We start from the raw sequence: 14,927 nt of genomic DNA on the forward strand, positions 1-14,927 counted from the left end.
TTCATAATTTTACATCAAATTACCTCCACTGATTCCTGCCTTTGCGCTTCAAGACGGCAACATCGCACCTACCACCATGTTTGCTAGTACCAACCTCGCTTTCTAAGAAAGAAAACGCTGGAACAGCGTTTCTTGCTTAGCATGCCCTCTGCTTCCTTTGATGCAGTTTGGTTGTCTATCTGAGGGCAATATCTTGCTAGAGCATCACTGCCGACGGTTTTGCGATGTGTGCTGCAAATTTTGATCATTCGATATCAATTCCTTCTTAAAAACAGTCGCGAAATCAAGATCCTTCCATCTGATTGATGCAGTGGCAGCTAGAGAGCCGCCGTAAGAAGCAGGTCATGGCTTGAAGCAGCTGAGAATTCCAGGTCAGCTGGTTTGTTCATAGTATCGGCAAGTTGGTAAGTTGTTAGCATTGCTTCTATAGCTGCATGTGTACGTTCAATTCGCCACAGAAACGACCCCAAAAATGAAAGGCTGGCGCGCGGGTGGAAGGGATACTTTTCCATCCGACATCCACAATAGGAGCCAGGAGTGAAAAGCAAGCATAAAAAAGAAGGAAGGAAAGAGAAGAAAGGTGATATAAACCATTTTTTTTGTGCAACACCGGTGTACTACTAATTTATTGCTATGTTATTTATTCATTTACTTCTGCAGTCTGAGAACATCATGCATACCGGCTGCGTGGTAGTGACGCAGCAAGCAAGGCATACCGTGAAGTACGAACAATTTCGCCGCCCTGAGAGTGAACTCGACAGAGGTGGATGTTTGGGTACATCGATATTCCACAGTGCAGCGCAAAGGATACGCGGGACAAAGAAGCTGCACGCGGGGTGCTGCTCTTCACCCCGCGTGTCCTTTGAGCTGCACACATTCCAGCGTGAAGTGCAAGGTAACAAAGAAAAATTGAATAATTAGGGTTCTAACCGACGCTACAGCGCGCAGTGCAAATCGGTGTACAATTACTGAAGCAAGCTTGAATTTCGGCGAAGTTCGCCAAAAGTACAGCAAAAAATCTATAGAAAAATCTAACGTACACTTTTAACAAAGAGAAGAAATGTGGTAAGATGCAAGGTCATTTAATGTAGTTACGTTTGCTGCTAACTCAGGATATTTTTTACCACTAATATTACCTAATAGTCTCTCATCAGCAGGGCACACATAGCATTTCTGCGCGAATTCTATTGGAAATATGCGGCGTAGTTAGTATTGCAAGCGTCGTATGTTGCTGTTTTACTCCGAACGGAGTATACGAGAGTGCACCAGGCACTATGAGCTCGCCTGTGCATGTCTACTTTCACTTTTGCTCGTTGAAAGAGAGAGAGCAGGCAAGAAAAGCAGCGGTGTGACGCGACGTAGGTTCAATTTGCTGCCCTAAACATGGAGGAGCGAAGACAAGGGATCGAAAGAACGAAGAAAGAGGAACAAAGAAAGGATAAAAAACACAGCGTGCCCACCGTCTCCCAAGGAAAAAGGGTGCACGCACGCAGATTAAAACCGGCCTCTTCGACCTGCAGGCCTCAAGCTCTGAAGAAAAAGCCTCGTGACTTTCTTCGTCAATGTGAAGCAACGTAGAAAGTTGCTAGCTGTATATCAGAAAAGAGTTAGCCGATGTGCTTAGCTGATGCACGATAATATAGCGCTTTGATATATGATACATACGATGATATCATATATGATGATATATATGTTTTGGTAACAGCCTCAGTTGCCAAACCGAAATATGGCAATGCTCTTGACGTCAATCTTGCAATGGATATAGCAGAGGGGCAGGCGAAGAAGCCGCTTGGCTGCTATCGTGGCACTATATACAGCGCGACAGTAACAAGCTAGCCCAAGCGTGGCTGCGTGTGTACGTGTGCGAGACATCGAAAAACAAAGGCGCAGTAGAAAAAGCTCAGCAACTATATAGCATTCACGAAAAATCAAAGGCAAAGGTCAGCATACTATCCCGTTCCCGTGCTAATAAGGACCCACTGTCCTGATATGTCATTAAGTGTAGCAGAGATGTCTCACTGCAGCTGTGAGGGCCACTGTGAGCTAGCGGCACCATGTAGGCGGCGGTGCTCCTTCAGCCCAAGGAAATACCTTGGTGGCGTTAAAAAGAAACCATGTAGCCGAAGATGCTCTCTCTGTTTTGTCTGGAGAGATTTGGCCATCCAAGCCGAAACGATCTGCCACACAATCTGTACGACGCAGAGAACGTCGCTGAAAAGGAAAAAAGTCGTTTCCTGATAGGCGGTGTGAGAGAAAAAAAATGAGGTGTGATCAATTCGACTGATGAGGACGAAGTGTGAGAGCATTATTCACTACCGTCTCTTTCTACGTGCTATAGGTCTACAGCCTGGAGCACGAGCTGTTCCGTTACGGCCAGTAGCGCTACTTTGAAACAACTATAATCACTAAAACCCAATCACTGTCACCTGTCTTTGAAGTGCCCTTACCAAGTTGCCAGCGCCAGTTTCATAACAGCCATTGCTTCATTATATACGGTGTATGATTATAGCCAGTGTTTCGTTCTAGCCGGTGTTATATCACCTGGCAGGTGGAGAGCAGGAGCTCCCCTTAAATGCCACGTACCATCTGCCAGAGGTTTCGGACAGACGCCTATATCAGGCAGTTTTCGCCGTGACAGACCTCCCAATGCTCTCGTAATAAAAGTGCACTTCAACTGCGTTCTGCGTTGGCCTTCCTTCCGGCGTTGCCTTCATGCTTGCGCGGAACATCACTCACTAAAAACTAACATTGCTTTCTGCAGCTCAAGCATTGGAGGATGTTCCATCTTTCCGATAAAAAAAAAGATGTAATAGTAAAGTTCGTGAGGGAAACCATCATCTGAAAATAGAAAGTGAGATTTCAAACGCTGTCCCCCAGGCTAACCGTGTGTCCTCACACAAGATTTATTCGTACATCTACTGCAGGCTAATTTCTGATTTGTTAGTTTACAAGAAAAGTTGTTGGTTATATTTGGCGAAGTAAAAGTAGTTTAAGAGACCAGTAAACGACTTGCGTGAAACAATGACACGGAAAGCATTCTGTATGATGCAGGGCTCCTGGGCGAGGCAAGTCCTTCGTAAATAAAGCGTGCGTTTGCAGCTGCTCAGGCGTGACTACAACTCGAGGGTAGGGCAGCCCTAGCACAAGGCTGCTCCAAGTTGAACCATGTACTCGGCGAACCCAATTCGAAGCATTCCGGCCAAAGCCCCGGCCCTGGAGCATGCTTGAATGGCTGCGCCCTGGTCGCTTCTCGGCTCCACAGAGTTGCCTGTTTGGCCCAGTACTCGGTCGGCTCACAGGGATCCAGCCTGGACGTTCAATCACCGGTGGTGACGACACTTGCAGGAACACGTGCGCGACGGGCGGACGGACAAGAGGAGAGCCTCTCCATCACGTGTGGCGTCGATGAAAGCGCGCGCGACCGCAGAGAAAGACGGATCCCGCTCCTCGGCCGCCGTCTTCGCTCGCCCCCGCGGGGTCTCGATGATAAACCCACGGAGGCATTCATTATGGCGAGGCGCGAGAGGTGGACGAGTGGGAGGGCTCGGCACTTCCGAAAAGCGGCGGCGCCCTCGGTAACCAACGCATTAGCGCGGTTCTCCCACGCACGCATGTATATGTACACACGGGCGTCGTACGAGTGCGATTCCTACGGTAGCGGCGAGCGCCTGGAAGTAACCGAGGACACAGGCTTGAAAGGCGCGCGCCCAAAAGAAAGCGGCCGCCTGGAGGACGGATCGAAGCGCTCTCGACGTGCGACGAGCGATAGACGGATGAATTGGCCCTCGGTGGCGGCGTCGAGTGCGCTGCCGCCGCGTAACTCTGGCGCGGACGTCTTCGGAGGGGAGACAGCGAGGCGGGATCCAGCGGGGCGCACTAAAACAGCGTCGTCCTTCATCGGGGCGACTTCCAAGCGCCTCGTGACGAGGGCCGCGCGCCGCTCGCTATTTACTCGCGCCCATGATCGAAAAGAGAGGAGGCGCCATAATGGCGATAAGGAATCGCTCTTGCGTGCGATCCTGCGCTGGCCCTCGGGGCCGCCGCTCCGAAACCTGACAGGTTTTCAATTAAATGAAGTGCGCCCACTCCTTGCGCCCTCCCCTAACCCATCGCCCCCACTCTCCCGCCCCGTGGGGGGCCGCCTCGTTCGCTTCGTTTCACCCAAAAAGGTTCTCTGCGAATGGGATCGAGACCGGGGATCCAGACGTCGCCTTCGCCGGTGCTCCATAGGCGCACGCAATGCAATCGCACTCGGGGCGTCGAAATAACGGCCCCCCCTCTGCTGTCTACGGCGATTCGACGAGCGGACTCGGATGAAGCATCGCTGGGCGCTGCTCGAACTGAAAGGAAGCCTTCCTTGCTCAATGCTGCCGTAAGCGCCGAATGGGAGTACAATATTGACGAGGAAAAAACGAGAAGATTCTGAAAGGAAGGCTGCGTGAAACACGCGAAGGGCTGCGTAGAGGTAATTACGTTGTTTTCAAGGCACATAAGTTATTTTTGGCTCATAGCACAGGTTATACTCAAAGGGCCTCATAAAAAGATGCATGTACAGACCACTTCGACACGCATTTATGTATATACAAATGTAGTAACACTTCGTTAAGCTACTGTGAACTTCCAGGAGATTGGTTGCAGACAGATCATCCGTATCTGACGAGTTACAGGTATTTGTGCGGTCTCCTTCATCTCTGAAATGTATTACCTTCAACGGCAACTGGCATTCCGCTTTGTGGCAACAGTGCGCCTCTGCTACAGGCTTATATACTTCACTAATGTAGGAACAACATGTCTCTGCTAATTTATAGTCATACCATGCAGTTGACATAAAAGCTTCTAGCTGTTTTCCGCATCACGTACCAGCTCCAGCTTTTTCTGGCATGCGAACTCTTGTAAGACGAGGAGCTACGTACCACAGTCGGTGCAGGTCAACATGTTTAGCTAATGGGAAGGAAAGCATAAAAGGCATCGTCCGCTACCGCTGATCTTGAAGTCATATGACAAAACGGTTTAGTAATATCGTGCCAGGGGTTTTGTGGTTTTTCATGGGCCAGGGGCATTGATGTTTGGATACATTATAGATATATTTATAGTGCATTAGCACTTACGGAGGGCATTCTTCCGATTAAGCCGTTGTGTGTTTGTCTTTCTGTTTGTTTGTTTGTCGGAAACCTTCTTTGTGACGGGCTGCTGACCTGCCCACCGGATGGTGGACAACCTGCCTAGGTGTATGCGTCTACACACACACTCATAAACCTGTCCACCGTGGTAGGTGACAGTTAAATAAATCGCGAGAGGTTGCCGCAACCTGCGTGTCAACCCAACCCAAGCAAGACAAGTCTCACCGATGGAAGCACTTGCAACAGAAAGACAGTGGCGCATCGCTTAACGGCTGCACCACGGCACCAGGAGTGGTATGAGGTCTCCCAGCGATCTGGGAATGTAAAGGGGAGATCGATCCATATCGCATATATGGGAATTATCGCTATCCGAAGGACTGCCAACCGTGAACATTGGATCTGGACACCGGAACCGAAGTGAATCCCGATGTGCGTGCGCACCTAATTCGCATTTGGCCTAACTGCGCAGATATGCAATCGTTTTAAGACGCTGCAATATTGCCCAGAGTAACGAGGCCTAAAAGTGTTGGCATTCATGCCAGTTGGTGATTTATAATTACACGACAAATGTTCAGGAAACGAGAGCATAGGATGAATACGGACGACAAAGACTGGTGCAATCATCGGGCGCACCCATCTTGTGTCCTCGTCTACCTGCGCGTATCTCGTCTATCCAAGGCAATTTCCGGTGTTCAAGCCACCGTAGCTGTACCGCAAGAACGCTAAGGAGAGGAATGCATATTGTTAATGACCTACCACACAGCCACGCCAGCAGCTTGTTAGAGCCGCTCGTCTTAGATTCGAATCGAGTGTGGCCCATTCGTGGAGCTGATCCTCTCTTAAGAACTTCACAGGTCAGCACAGGAGAATATGTTAGTGGCTGAGAATTCAGAAACTTGGGATTGAAGAATAGCCTAACAATATTAAACTATGACATGCAGTAAAAAACAGAACATTGTTGCACTGTGCTTTTTCAGGCAATGAAACCCTTCTGAGCAGCATGGGGCTAAATATTGTTACAAGTATCAAGCTGCGCAAAAGAGTTTGGTAGTGCTCCTGAAGCGTCGCTATAAACTATTACCTCATGGTTTCCTGAAGCCATTCATTCTAGATTCTTCTCATCCGCAAGATCAGCAGATGTTCCGCGACAGCTGGAATGGTTACGTTTTGCTCCATATTAGTCATGTGGAACTATAGGCTTTGCCACTGCGGAACCTGAGTAACGTTCCGCTCTAGCTCACAAGAATTGCTTAGTGATGAGCACTTTGAGTGAGAACATCAAATTTGGCTTCCGTTGTAAGTTCTGGAGCAGATGATGACGATGTTAAGAGCGATATCTCTGACTATTGAACAGCAGCTGGTTACTGTGGTGCGCGGCATAGAGGTACGCTTAAACAATATTGATTGTTAAGGCGGAGCACATGCCATGCTCGGACAGGCGACCACATGCTAAATGCCTTTTTTTTTTTTAACTCCGCGATGACACTCTTTCTGGGGTGCCCGTCTGAGCGTCCGTCCAACTCGCCGCACCGCACGGTACGGCGCATTCAAAGGTGGGAGCACCCCATGGTACCACTCACCTGCAAGGACAATGAGGACAAAAAAGTGACCTTTTAATATCGCTGAGATTCTTACAACGCATCAAAAATTAGATCGGTGTTCTCTTTTAGAAAAGCATATCTACGGAGAATTCTCAAGGCGATAACATTGCAATGGCATCGAACACTTTGGTTATGGATGAAAATAGCAGGAAAGCCTCCGCTCTACGCTTGACTAAGGCGTACACACTCAGGGCGTTTATGTAAGCATAGCATTTCAGCACCTGGCATCAAGCTCCACGCGTGTGTTTTGAACCAAGCCATGAAGATGCATTGTGCGAGGAGTTGCAGCATATGCCCAACCGACGATGGCAACTTGTTCAAGCATAGAAAAATGCTCAGGAAAAGACAAGCTTGCGCACAGAGCTTTTCGGTTCGCTACGTTACTGGGCCGCCTTTTTACAAACCTGCAATACGCAGATGCTTGTTTTCTTTTTTAATTACTAGAACAGCGTGTCTTATGTCATAAAGTGTGTTTCGTATTTTCAAACGTGCAGCAGACATTTTTACGCATAGACACAAGTGTTCGTGTGTGTGTTGTAGAAAGGATGACGAAATGTTCTCCGGCTTAAGGGATACATTGGAAAATCACTGACGCCGACCAGCTGCGTTTAGAAAAAGAAAGATATCGACCCAGCTGCCAGCACAGGGGGCTTTGTTCGCAATGAACTACAACAAAGTGGCTCTTTTAATACTGTTTTAAATAATCTATGCAAGAAGAGTGCGTATGTCAGGTTCAGATTGCTATCAGTACGATTCAACTGATGGGGTGTCTTTTGATTTGATAAGAGAGTCCAGATGAAGCCGTGATGCTGCCGATATTTCTGTTGCAACAATGTTTGCTTCAGCCCACTCAATCTGATGGTCAGTCTCGACCGTGTGCTCCGCGAGGCAGCTCACATGGACTCTGATTTTTCACGCCGCGAGCTAGTTGTTGCAGTCTTTTCATATAATTCCCAGGCTCGCTCATATTTACTTTGTCGCAGCCTACACACGGACTGCGTATACGACTCCGCGAAATGTTTCTTTTGCTATCTTAAGTTCTACGTTTTTAAGTGCTACGTTTTTAAGTTCTACGTTTTTTCACGTACTCTTCACGTTCCCGCAAAACACGGGCAAGACTTTCATTTTTCCTATGAGGAACTTACGGAACAGCGGCCAGCTTTCTGAAGGGTAGAGCTATGTCTGGCGTTGCGCGCCGCAATAGTTGCCGTTTTGTTGAGTTGGAGAATGACCTTTGGTATCTGCAGTGCGCGAGATCGCTACTTACGCTTTCCGCGTCCACTGCCACGTTTTCAATTCTTGTGCATATTCCTTTTGCACGCCACATGAGAGGGCTAATGACAGCCCTCTTTTGGGTAGCGTAAAGTGCTGATGTAAAATGCAGGTAGCCACCTGTCTGCGCGTCCCTCCTGCAGACGCTAAAAGACAACGTTCGACTTTGCCGTGAGACGAGGACTCTGCTGGTTGGCGTCAGTGTTTTTTCCAATTGTTCGAGCGTTCTCGCGTGTCTGTGTGTCTGTGGAGAAAAAGTGAGTGCGAAAAGAAGGAAATGAATAGCCGACCTCAAGACAAAAAAAGATAATAAGCCCACACAAAATTGGTAGCGGAGAGGTGTTAAAAGAGCGAATGCACAAAAAGGGAGACAAAAGGTGAAATAGTTCAATGCGGCCAGCTCGCACCTTCCTCCATCGGAATAATCGAGCACACTGCCGTTGGCGGCACTTCCTCCTTCGCCTCTATTTTTTACGTTACTTTTATTCTTCCCTGTCGTTTCCCAAAGCTGTTTTAACGTCGCAGTACTAAACCGTTCTCTAAAGACAACTCACCCTCCATTGTGTGAGGAGCTAAAAAGTTTGCTTTCTAGCTCCACCCTCACCGTAGCTGGGAGGCAGGTGCTTTGAATTTGCGGTTATTTGGCAAACCCGAAAGCCATCGCAGTAGAGGCGTTCGAAAGAGGCCGCGGCCCCCTGACACGGGTGTTGCACCCCCTCTCCATCGCTCGGTGCGCAGGAGGCGGCCGTCACCATCGTCGTCGGGTGCAGGTGCGATGGGAACACGCCCGCGGGCGACGAGGTGCCTGTTTGTTCTTGGAGGCATTTGCATGCGGCGCTAAGTAGAAAGATATAGCCATTGATCGGCCGCGCCTCGCGCCCGATTTAGTAGGAGCCATCGATCGGCTACTCCTCCCACAGCACCACCCTCATTGATCTCCCCAATATCCGCGGAAAGGTGCCCCCGCCGCGCGCGCATTTCAAAACCCGCTAGAAAATTTGACGAGCCGAACGCTTTTTTTTACTTCTTCTTTGCTTGAACTTCCGCGCCGCCTCTGGGCAACTTGTCGCATTAGTTTACGTTTTTTTTATCCAACCATCAAACCGCTGTTTCTCATACTTCTATTTCTTCGCCCTGCATTTCAACGTAATAAGTTGGTATAGAACAGAGAAAGGTCCCCATTTCCCGACTGCTGGGCATATTTTACAGTCTCTGGCAGTTTGTCTCAAAGGGCATGAGTGAAAAAGCTGGAGAGAAGCCGGTTGTTCGGCGCTTTATGGACGGAACATATTCAGTCATCTCATGTTATTGCTCCGCGAAAATTTTTAAAGTCCTGACAACCGCCTCCAGGGAACTGCTCGTTCTTTGGGAAGTCTATTCGAATGACCAGTTTTTGCATTTTCTACGCATAGGTCAAGCACGTTGATTTTCGAAGTAGGAAGATAATGCAGAGCTCCTTTTTGTACGTATCGCCATAAGGTGTAGAAAACCACGCCGAAAAGAGACCAAAATAAGGCAGAAGTGCAGACGCAAAAGCACCGCAATGAAAGTCGCAATGTAGAACGTTCGCTACCGCCACACAATATGGCTATGCAAATGAAGACGTAGTTTAAAGGAGTTGTTCTTATTAAGTCCTCGTCTTCGCCTCTGTCATTCCTGTTGACCGTGAGCATAAACGTTAAATTCGCACCTCTCATGGGCTAACCGTTTGTAGATTTCTCAAAAAGAGTGGTACGGTAGATTCACATTTCCTAGCTTTTTAACCTTCTGAAAGTGGCTTCTTACATTCAGACAGGTGCACCACGTTGAAATGCATTCATTCTAGTAGGAAAAAAAGAGAAATGGTTGGAACCACATTTAACTCTTTCCTCAGGTTTACAGTTTTCTCCTCTTAACCTACGTCCTCCTTTTCGCATCGAGTTTTTCAACCATAAAACATGCACCCTTGTCATATTTTTAGACGCGAACACACTTTGCGCTGCATCGCGAAGGTGCGCCATGTGATATCGTTGTTATTAAGGCGTGTATCACGCACTGAGGGTGTGACTGTTCACGCCACCACGTGAATCACGCGAGACGCTTGCATTTGTAAGCGTAGAAAAGTGCAATGCGGTTTATACTGGGTGTTCTCGTTCTGGGTCATACCGGTAGTGGGTTCTGCCAGGAAGTAGTAATACACTGTTTGCGTAGCATTGCCGACCTTCGATAAAGTTTTAGTTTGCGCTTAAAACCGCCCGTGGTAGCACGCTATGGCAGATCGCGTAGCCGAGCGACGTCAAAACAGGCCTCTCATTCTTTATTTAAGGAAGTACCAAGTTCGCCGCATTGTCTGCGGCGCTGTGAGCGCGCAGTCGAGCCGCGGCGTTTTCTGCAACGGGGAATGCGAGAGCGCCGCGAATCGTTCACCCGAGACGCAAAACGGCGCGAGGCGGCGTGTCACGTTGCCATCAGGCGTGGCACAAACAAGGGCGGCGAGCAACGGGCGTCTGACGTCGCCCAGTGCCTCGTTGAACATTTAAAGTTCACCCTGATGGTCTTATGACGTGCGCGCGCTGGTTGCTGCTCGCGCGCGAGCAGCTATATCATTACGCGCGCCGTCCCTGTCCAATGGGTGCAGGTCACGCGAACGGGCCCACCAACTTTATAAAGCGCCGGCATGGAAACAGTTAGCGCGATAGCAAGCAAGGTGCAATTCTGGGCCGCTGAGCCATGGAAGCGGGAATTTGCTGCACAGCGGAGCGCAGTTTCAGCATTGCGCTTCACTGAACGAAAGCACCTGCTATCAAATTATACTACCTAGTAACCATGCAATAAAGTCGCGGTAATAATAACAGCGGAAGCACCTGTTGATTACATTATATAAGAGACAAAAAAAGCCCACAGGTATCGTACAAATCAGTGCTTTTTAGTACGTATTTTTTTATTGATTGCAAACGAATCGAGCAGGATGCCGTCTACTACCTCTTTTCACACTGTTTGCACTAGCACGCACAAATGAGTCTGGCACGAGTGAGCAGCGACCATGGCGCGCACGTGCAACACCAGCAAGAATGGGCTGGTTTCGTGACCAGAGAAATAAATGACCAGGCGTGTCCCACTTGTCGCGCCCCATGTGAGCCACTGGCAGACTACGCAGTTGCGATCCTCGGTCTACACTCGCGCGACTTGAGCAGGAGGAAAAACATTTATTAGGACTAACTAGACTATTGATCTCCTTCGAGTGGTGGTCGAGTGGCTGGCTTCCTCATTCCAGGACTCCACTGTCCATGGCTGCTCGACGAACTTGCTGGACGAGCGCTTCTTGTCCCGCCAGGCACAGCCGTCCAGCTGCACCTCCCACTGCTCAAATCACGTGCTAGGCGTCTTTAAGTGTAGGGATTTGCACCTGCACCCCCACTGGACGTGGAAGAATGTGGGACGTGTGTTGGTGCACCGGGGGCAGACGTCACGATATGTTATTGGGTACATAGAACATACCGAGACTTTACAACGCGGAACACTAGCTCTCGAGTTCGACCCAGGCTGAGGCGGCTGCATTGCCATAGACTCGAGTTGCGCAGAAAAAACCTTGCACAGATTTTTCGGTGTACGTTAATCGGCACGTCCTCCAAAACAGGCAGGAAAGTTGGTGTAAATTTGGTGTGAATTTGGTGTGAAATTGGTGTGACATTGGTGTTCTCGGCCCCCCGACAGCTTTCCAGTCTTTGTGTCCGCATCTCCGGCTCCCAACGAGAACTTGCCTGCAAAACAAAGCACCAAAAGAAGTTTGCGAAATCTGCTGGGGGGTAGTACACCCTATCGCTACTTCTTGTGGAAAAAATGACATAGGGCAGACGGGGCAGTGCTTGAACGAGCGACTGTTGGAACACGGCAGAACGCTGCATTCTGGTACAGGCAGCAATCTTGCCATACATGTGAAGGAGTGCCAAAACTGCTCAGCTTCGCTTAGCAGCACTACCATTATCGGCCGCGGAAAATCAAGGCACGAGAGCGAACTGTTAGGAGCGTTTCTAATAAAAAATAACGAACGTGTTTGCATAAGCGACCCGTCTGTTATTCTCACTGACAAAGAGTGGCATTTTTTATCTAGTTTGTAATGACGTTCAGACTTTGATGAATGTGGCATGTATGTGCGCTTGCGCAAGTAGTGGCTTTAGATACGTGGTGGAACCAATAATAAATGAGTTGAAAGTCCGGCGACAGTCTGTGTGTGTCCTCTCGTGGTCCTGCGTGTTTTTTTCGCTGTTTTTTTCTGTTGAACATGTACTAACTCGCCCAGCAATTTGTGGTTCTGAACTAATACGGCATGGCCATATTGAGATGAAAACAGGAACTGATGTCTTACAATAAAATGCTTCTTATTTCAACTTTTATGACAGGTAGACTGTGTCCACAGAGACGAATCAGCCTCCATCTGAATTTTGTCAAGATAAATATAATTAGGCAAAGTCTAAACCAGAAAGAAGCTTCTTCAAATTCAGACAAAATTTGGCCTTCAATAATGCCATTTCTCCCAGTTAGTTTTAAGAATATTGTCTTCCCAAGGAGTTACAGATAAACTTTCGGATCGCTGCACAGAGAGCAGTATAGCTCCAGCAAATGCAAAAGTTGCTGTTTTCATCAGTTAGGAGACAAAATTTGAAAACAAATTACTTAAAATTCGTAGAATGATATTCAAATACTGCTAAGTGTCGAACTACAAGAGTGTGTAGCAAAATATTTGAGAAGCGTAGGTACACAGTGGGAACGTAATAGCGGCGTATGCGATGTGTCACGGCATAATCACTTGCTGCTGCCACTACCGGACCGCGTAAACAAAGAATGGTGAAGCCGAGAGTACCGCTTCCCTCGATGCCTCCTGCACGAAGCGCTCGTCACTGGTTTGTTCGCAACATGAGTGCTTGAATTTTGCGCTTTTTGGCTGAAGGCATGTGCTCGCTTGTCCACCAAGAAGTGATCCTCAAAAAAAAAAAAGGCGGAGGAGTGGCGCTAAACTGCAAACTGTGAAGTGGTTTAGAGCCAACTTGTGGCATCTACCGACTAGTGACTGGTAGTGGGTTATTGCGACGCATCTGTCCAGCCTTGACGTCGAGCAACAACGACGACTGACTTAAGCGAATCCAAACGAACACTCACTCGAGCCATCTCGCAGCTGATGCATAAGGCATTTGATAAATAACTTCAGCGAGAAAGAGGTTACCCTTACTGTTGCGGTGCAATATTGAGTTAGTGCACAGCGCTCGTGTGTTCCACGTGTCTTCCTTGTGTCCTCTTCTTTATTTGAGCTGTACATTTCCATCATGAATCATCAACGTGCTTAGAAATAGTGAGATGTTCCCATATGCAGTATTATAATACCACGTGGTTAACGTTCCCTCAGTACGGAGACAGACAGCGAAATTATTCATTCTAAACTGAGTGCTGCCGCCCTGAACGTGTCTACTTGGGGCCCTGTCTATCGAGACACAGTGCGTGGGCTCACGTTTGGCCTATGGCGCAGAGATGAATGCGATCGATTTTCATTTCCGATATCGCCTGCGCCACGCAAGACACATTGCGCGTCTCCGCCGGTCCCGCGACAGGACGCGCAGAAGGGGCGTCGGCTGCACGCGCGATCCTCCGAAGGCTGCCGTCGCTGGCGCGGAAACCCGGTGACCGCCGCGTCGGCGGCGGCAGCCACGACGACGTCGGCAGCGTCGTTTATCACCGGCCGGCCGCCGCCATCAGTCACCAACTCAATCAAAGCGAATGGCCGCGGCGCGACCACGCCGAGCGCCCTTCTTGCAGATCAACGAGAACGCGCGTTTTCCCTGATCCCTTCAGCGAAGCCCGTCGCCGCTCTGGGCCCAGCTTCGCCGAAGGCCTTCGCTGTTGAACGGCACGCCGATAGGCCCATTCAATCCACTCCAGTTACTCGCTGCCTGGAAACAAGGCGGGCCTCGACACGACGACGTGAAAACTTTCCGGAGTGCTCTTCTCGTTCCAACAACAAAAGAAAAGTGGGAGAGGGAGTTTCCGCGTGGGGAAGAGGGGAGGAGCAACAGAGGGCCCGCCTGGCCACTGCGCGGCCCTGTGCGTTCACTTCAATAACAGGGATCAATCTTCCACTCCATAAAAGCGCCGCTGCTCCTGCGTCCGATGCACGCGTCCTTCCGCCGTGCCACGCAAGCAAGCGAAGAGAGGAAAAGCTCCGCGCTCCGATAACAAGGTATTCGCGGAGCCCGAGTGAGATCAGGGCCATGTGCGTAAATCACAGCGAGGGAGAGGAGGGCAACCGGTGCCTTTCGGATCACGCTGGCAATTTAAGTCTAGCCTGGTCTGATCGCCGAGACAGTTTGCGTTCGAGTTGATGGAGTTGCGCCACCGCTGACAGTCACCCCGCCACAATGCTCCGCCTCGACCGATGGCCCCCTTTTCAAAGCTTCATCCCGGCTGCCATGCTATCGGAGTAACTACGGGGATCCATATTTGAGCAGCGTATTCTATTGGCGGTGAGCGAAGGGCGGCGAAGGAAGAAAGGGTCGCGTGTGGGGTGCACAGCAAGGAGTCAACGTCAAGGAAACCTTGTTTAGAAAGAGCAAGAGAAATGCTGTTGTTGCAATACTTGATAAATTATTTGATTAGCGTTAGGAAGCTGCTTGCACTGTTTGGCTCCCGGCGCACACTGCTCTTTGGAGCGGAATGAAGAGGGAATTCCAGTTTGAAACTGCGAGCTTATCGGTGACACTGTTCACGAGATTCTTAGCTGCATTGTACTTCGAGCAAAGTCAAGAGCGATAGGCACAGCCACCGCAGCGATGCTTCAAACCAGCGGTGCCTCACACGTTGCTTCTGCTCCGGCTCCAGGGGAAGAGCTGGCAATAGTTTGCTGACGTATTTGTATAGTCGCGGTATCCTTGGACATTTGGGCTTGGCTACCGCGGCTCAGACATGC

The 14,927-nt window shown here is 49.4% G+C and overlaps 2 protein-coding genes across 3 annotated transcripts in view; both read right to left on the reverse strand.

Annotated features, from left to right (window-relative positions):
• The window catches only part of LOC144136295 (CUGBP Elav-like family member 4), a 522,488-nt gene that overhangs the window by 290,070 nt on the left and 217,491 nt on the right, over nucleotides 1-14,927 (reverse strand). The gene's annotated exons all lie outside the window — the stretch shown is intronic.
• Nucleotides 11,407-14,927, reverse strand: part of LOC144136298 (CUGBP Elav-like family member 1) — a 624,321-nt gene continuing 620,800 nt past the window's right edge. The window contains exon 3 of the mRNA XM_077668537.1: nucleotides 11,407-11,733. Coding sequence (XP_077524663.1) covers nucleotides 11,449-11,733 — 285 coding nt within the window. The 3' untranslated portion in view covers nucleotides 11,407-11,448. The remainder of the gene's footprint in view (nucleotides 11,734-14,927) is intronic.

Source organism: Amblyomma americanum, chromosome 6 (genome assembly GCF_052857255.1).
Source record: "Amblyomma americanum isolate KBUSLIRL-KWMA chromosome 6, ASM5285725v1, whole genome shotgun sequence".
NCBI lineage: Eukaryota > Metazoa > Arthropoda > Arachnida > Ixodida > Ixodidae > Amblyomma > Amblyomma americanum.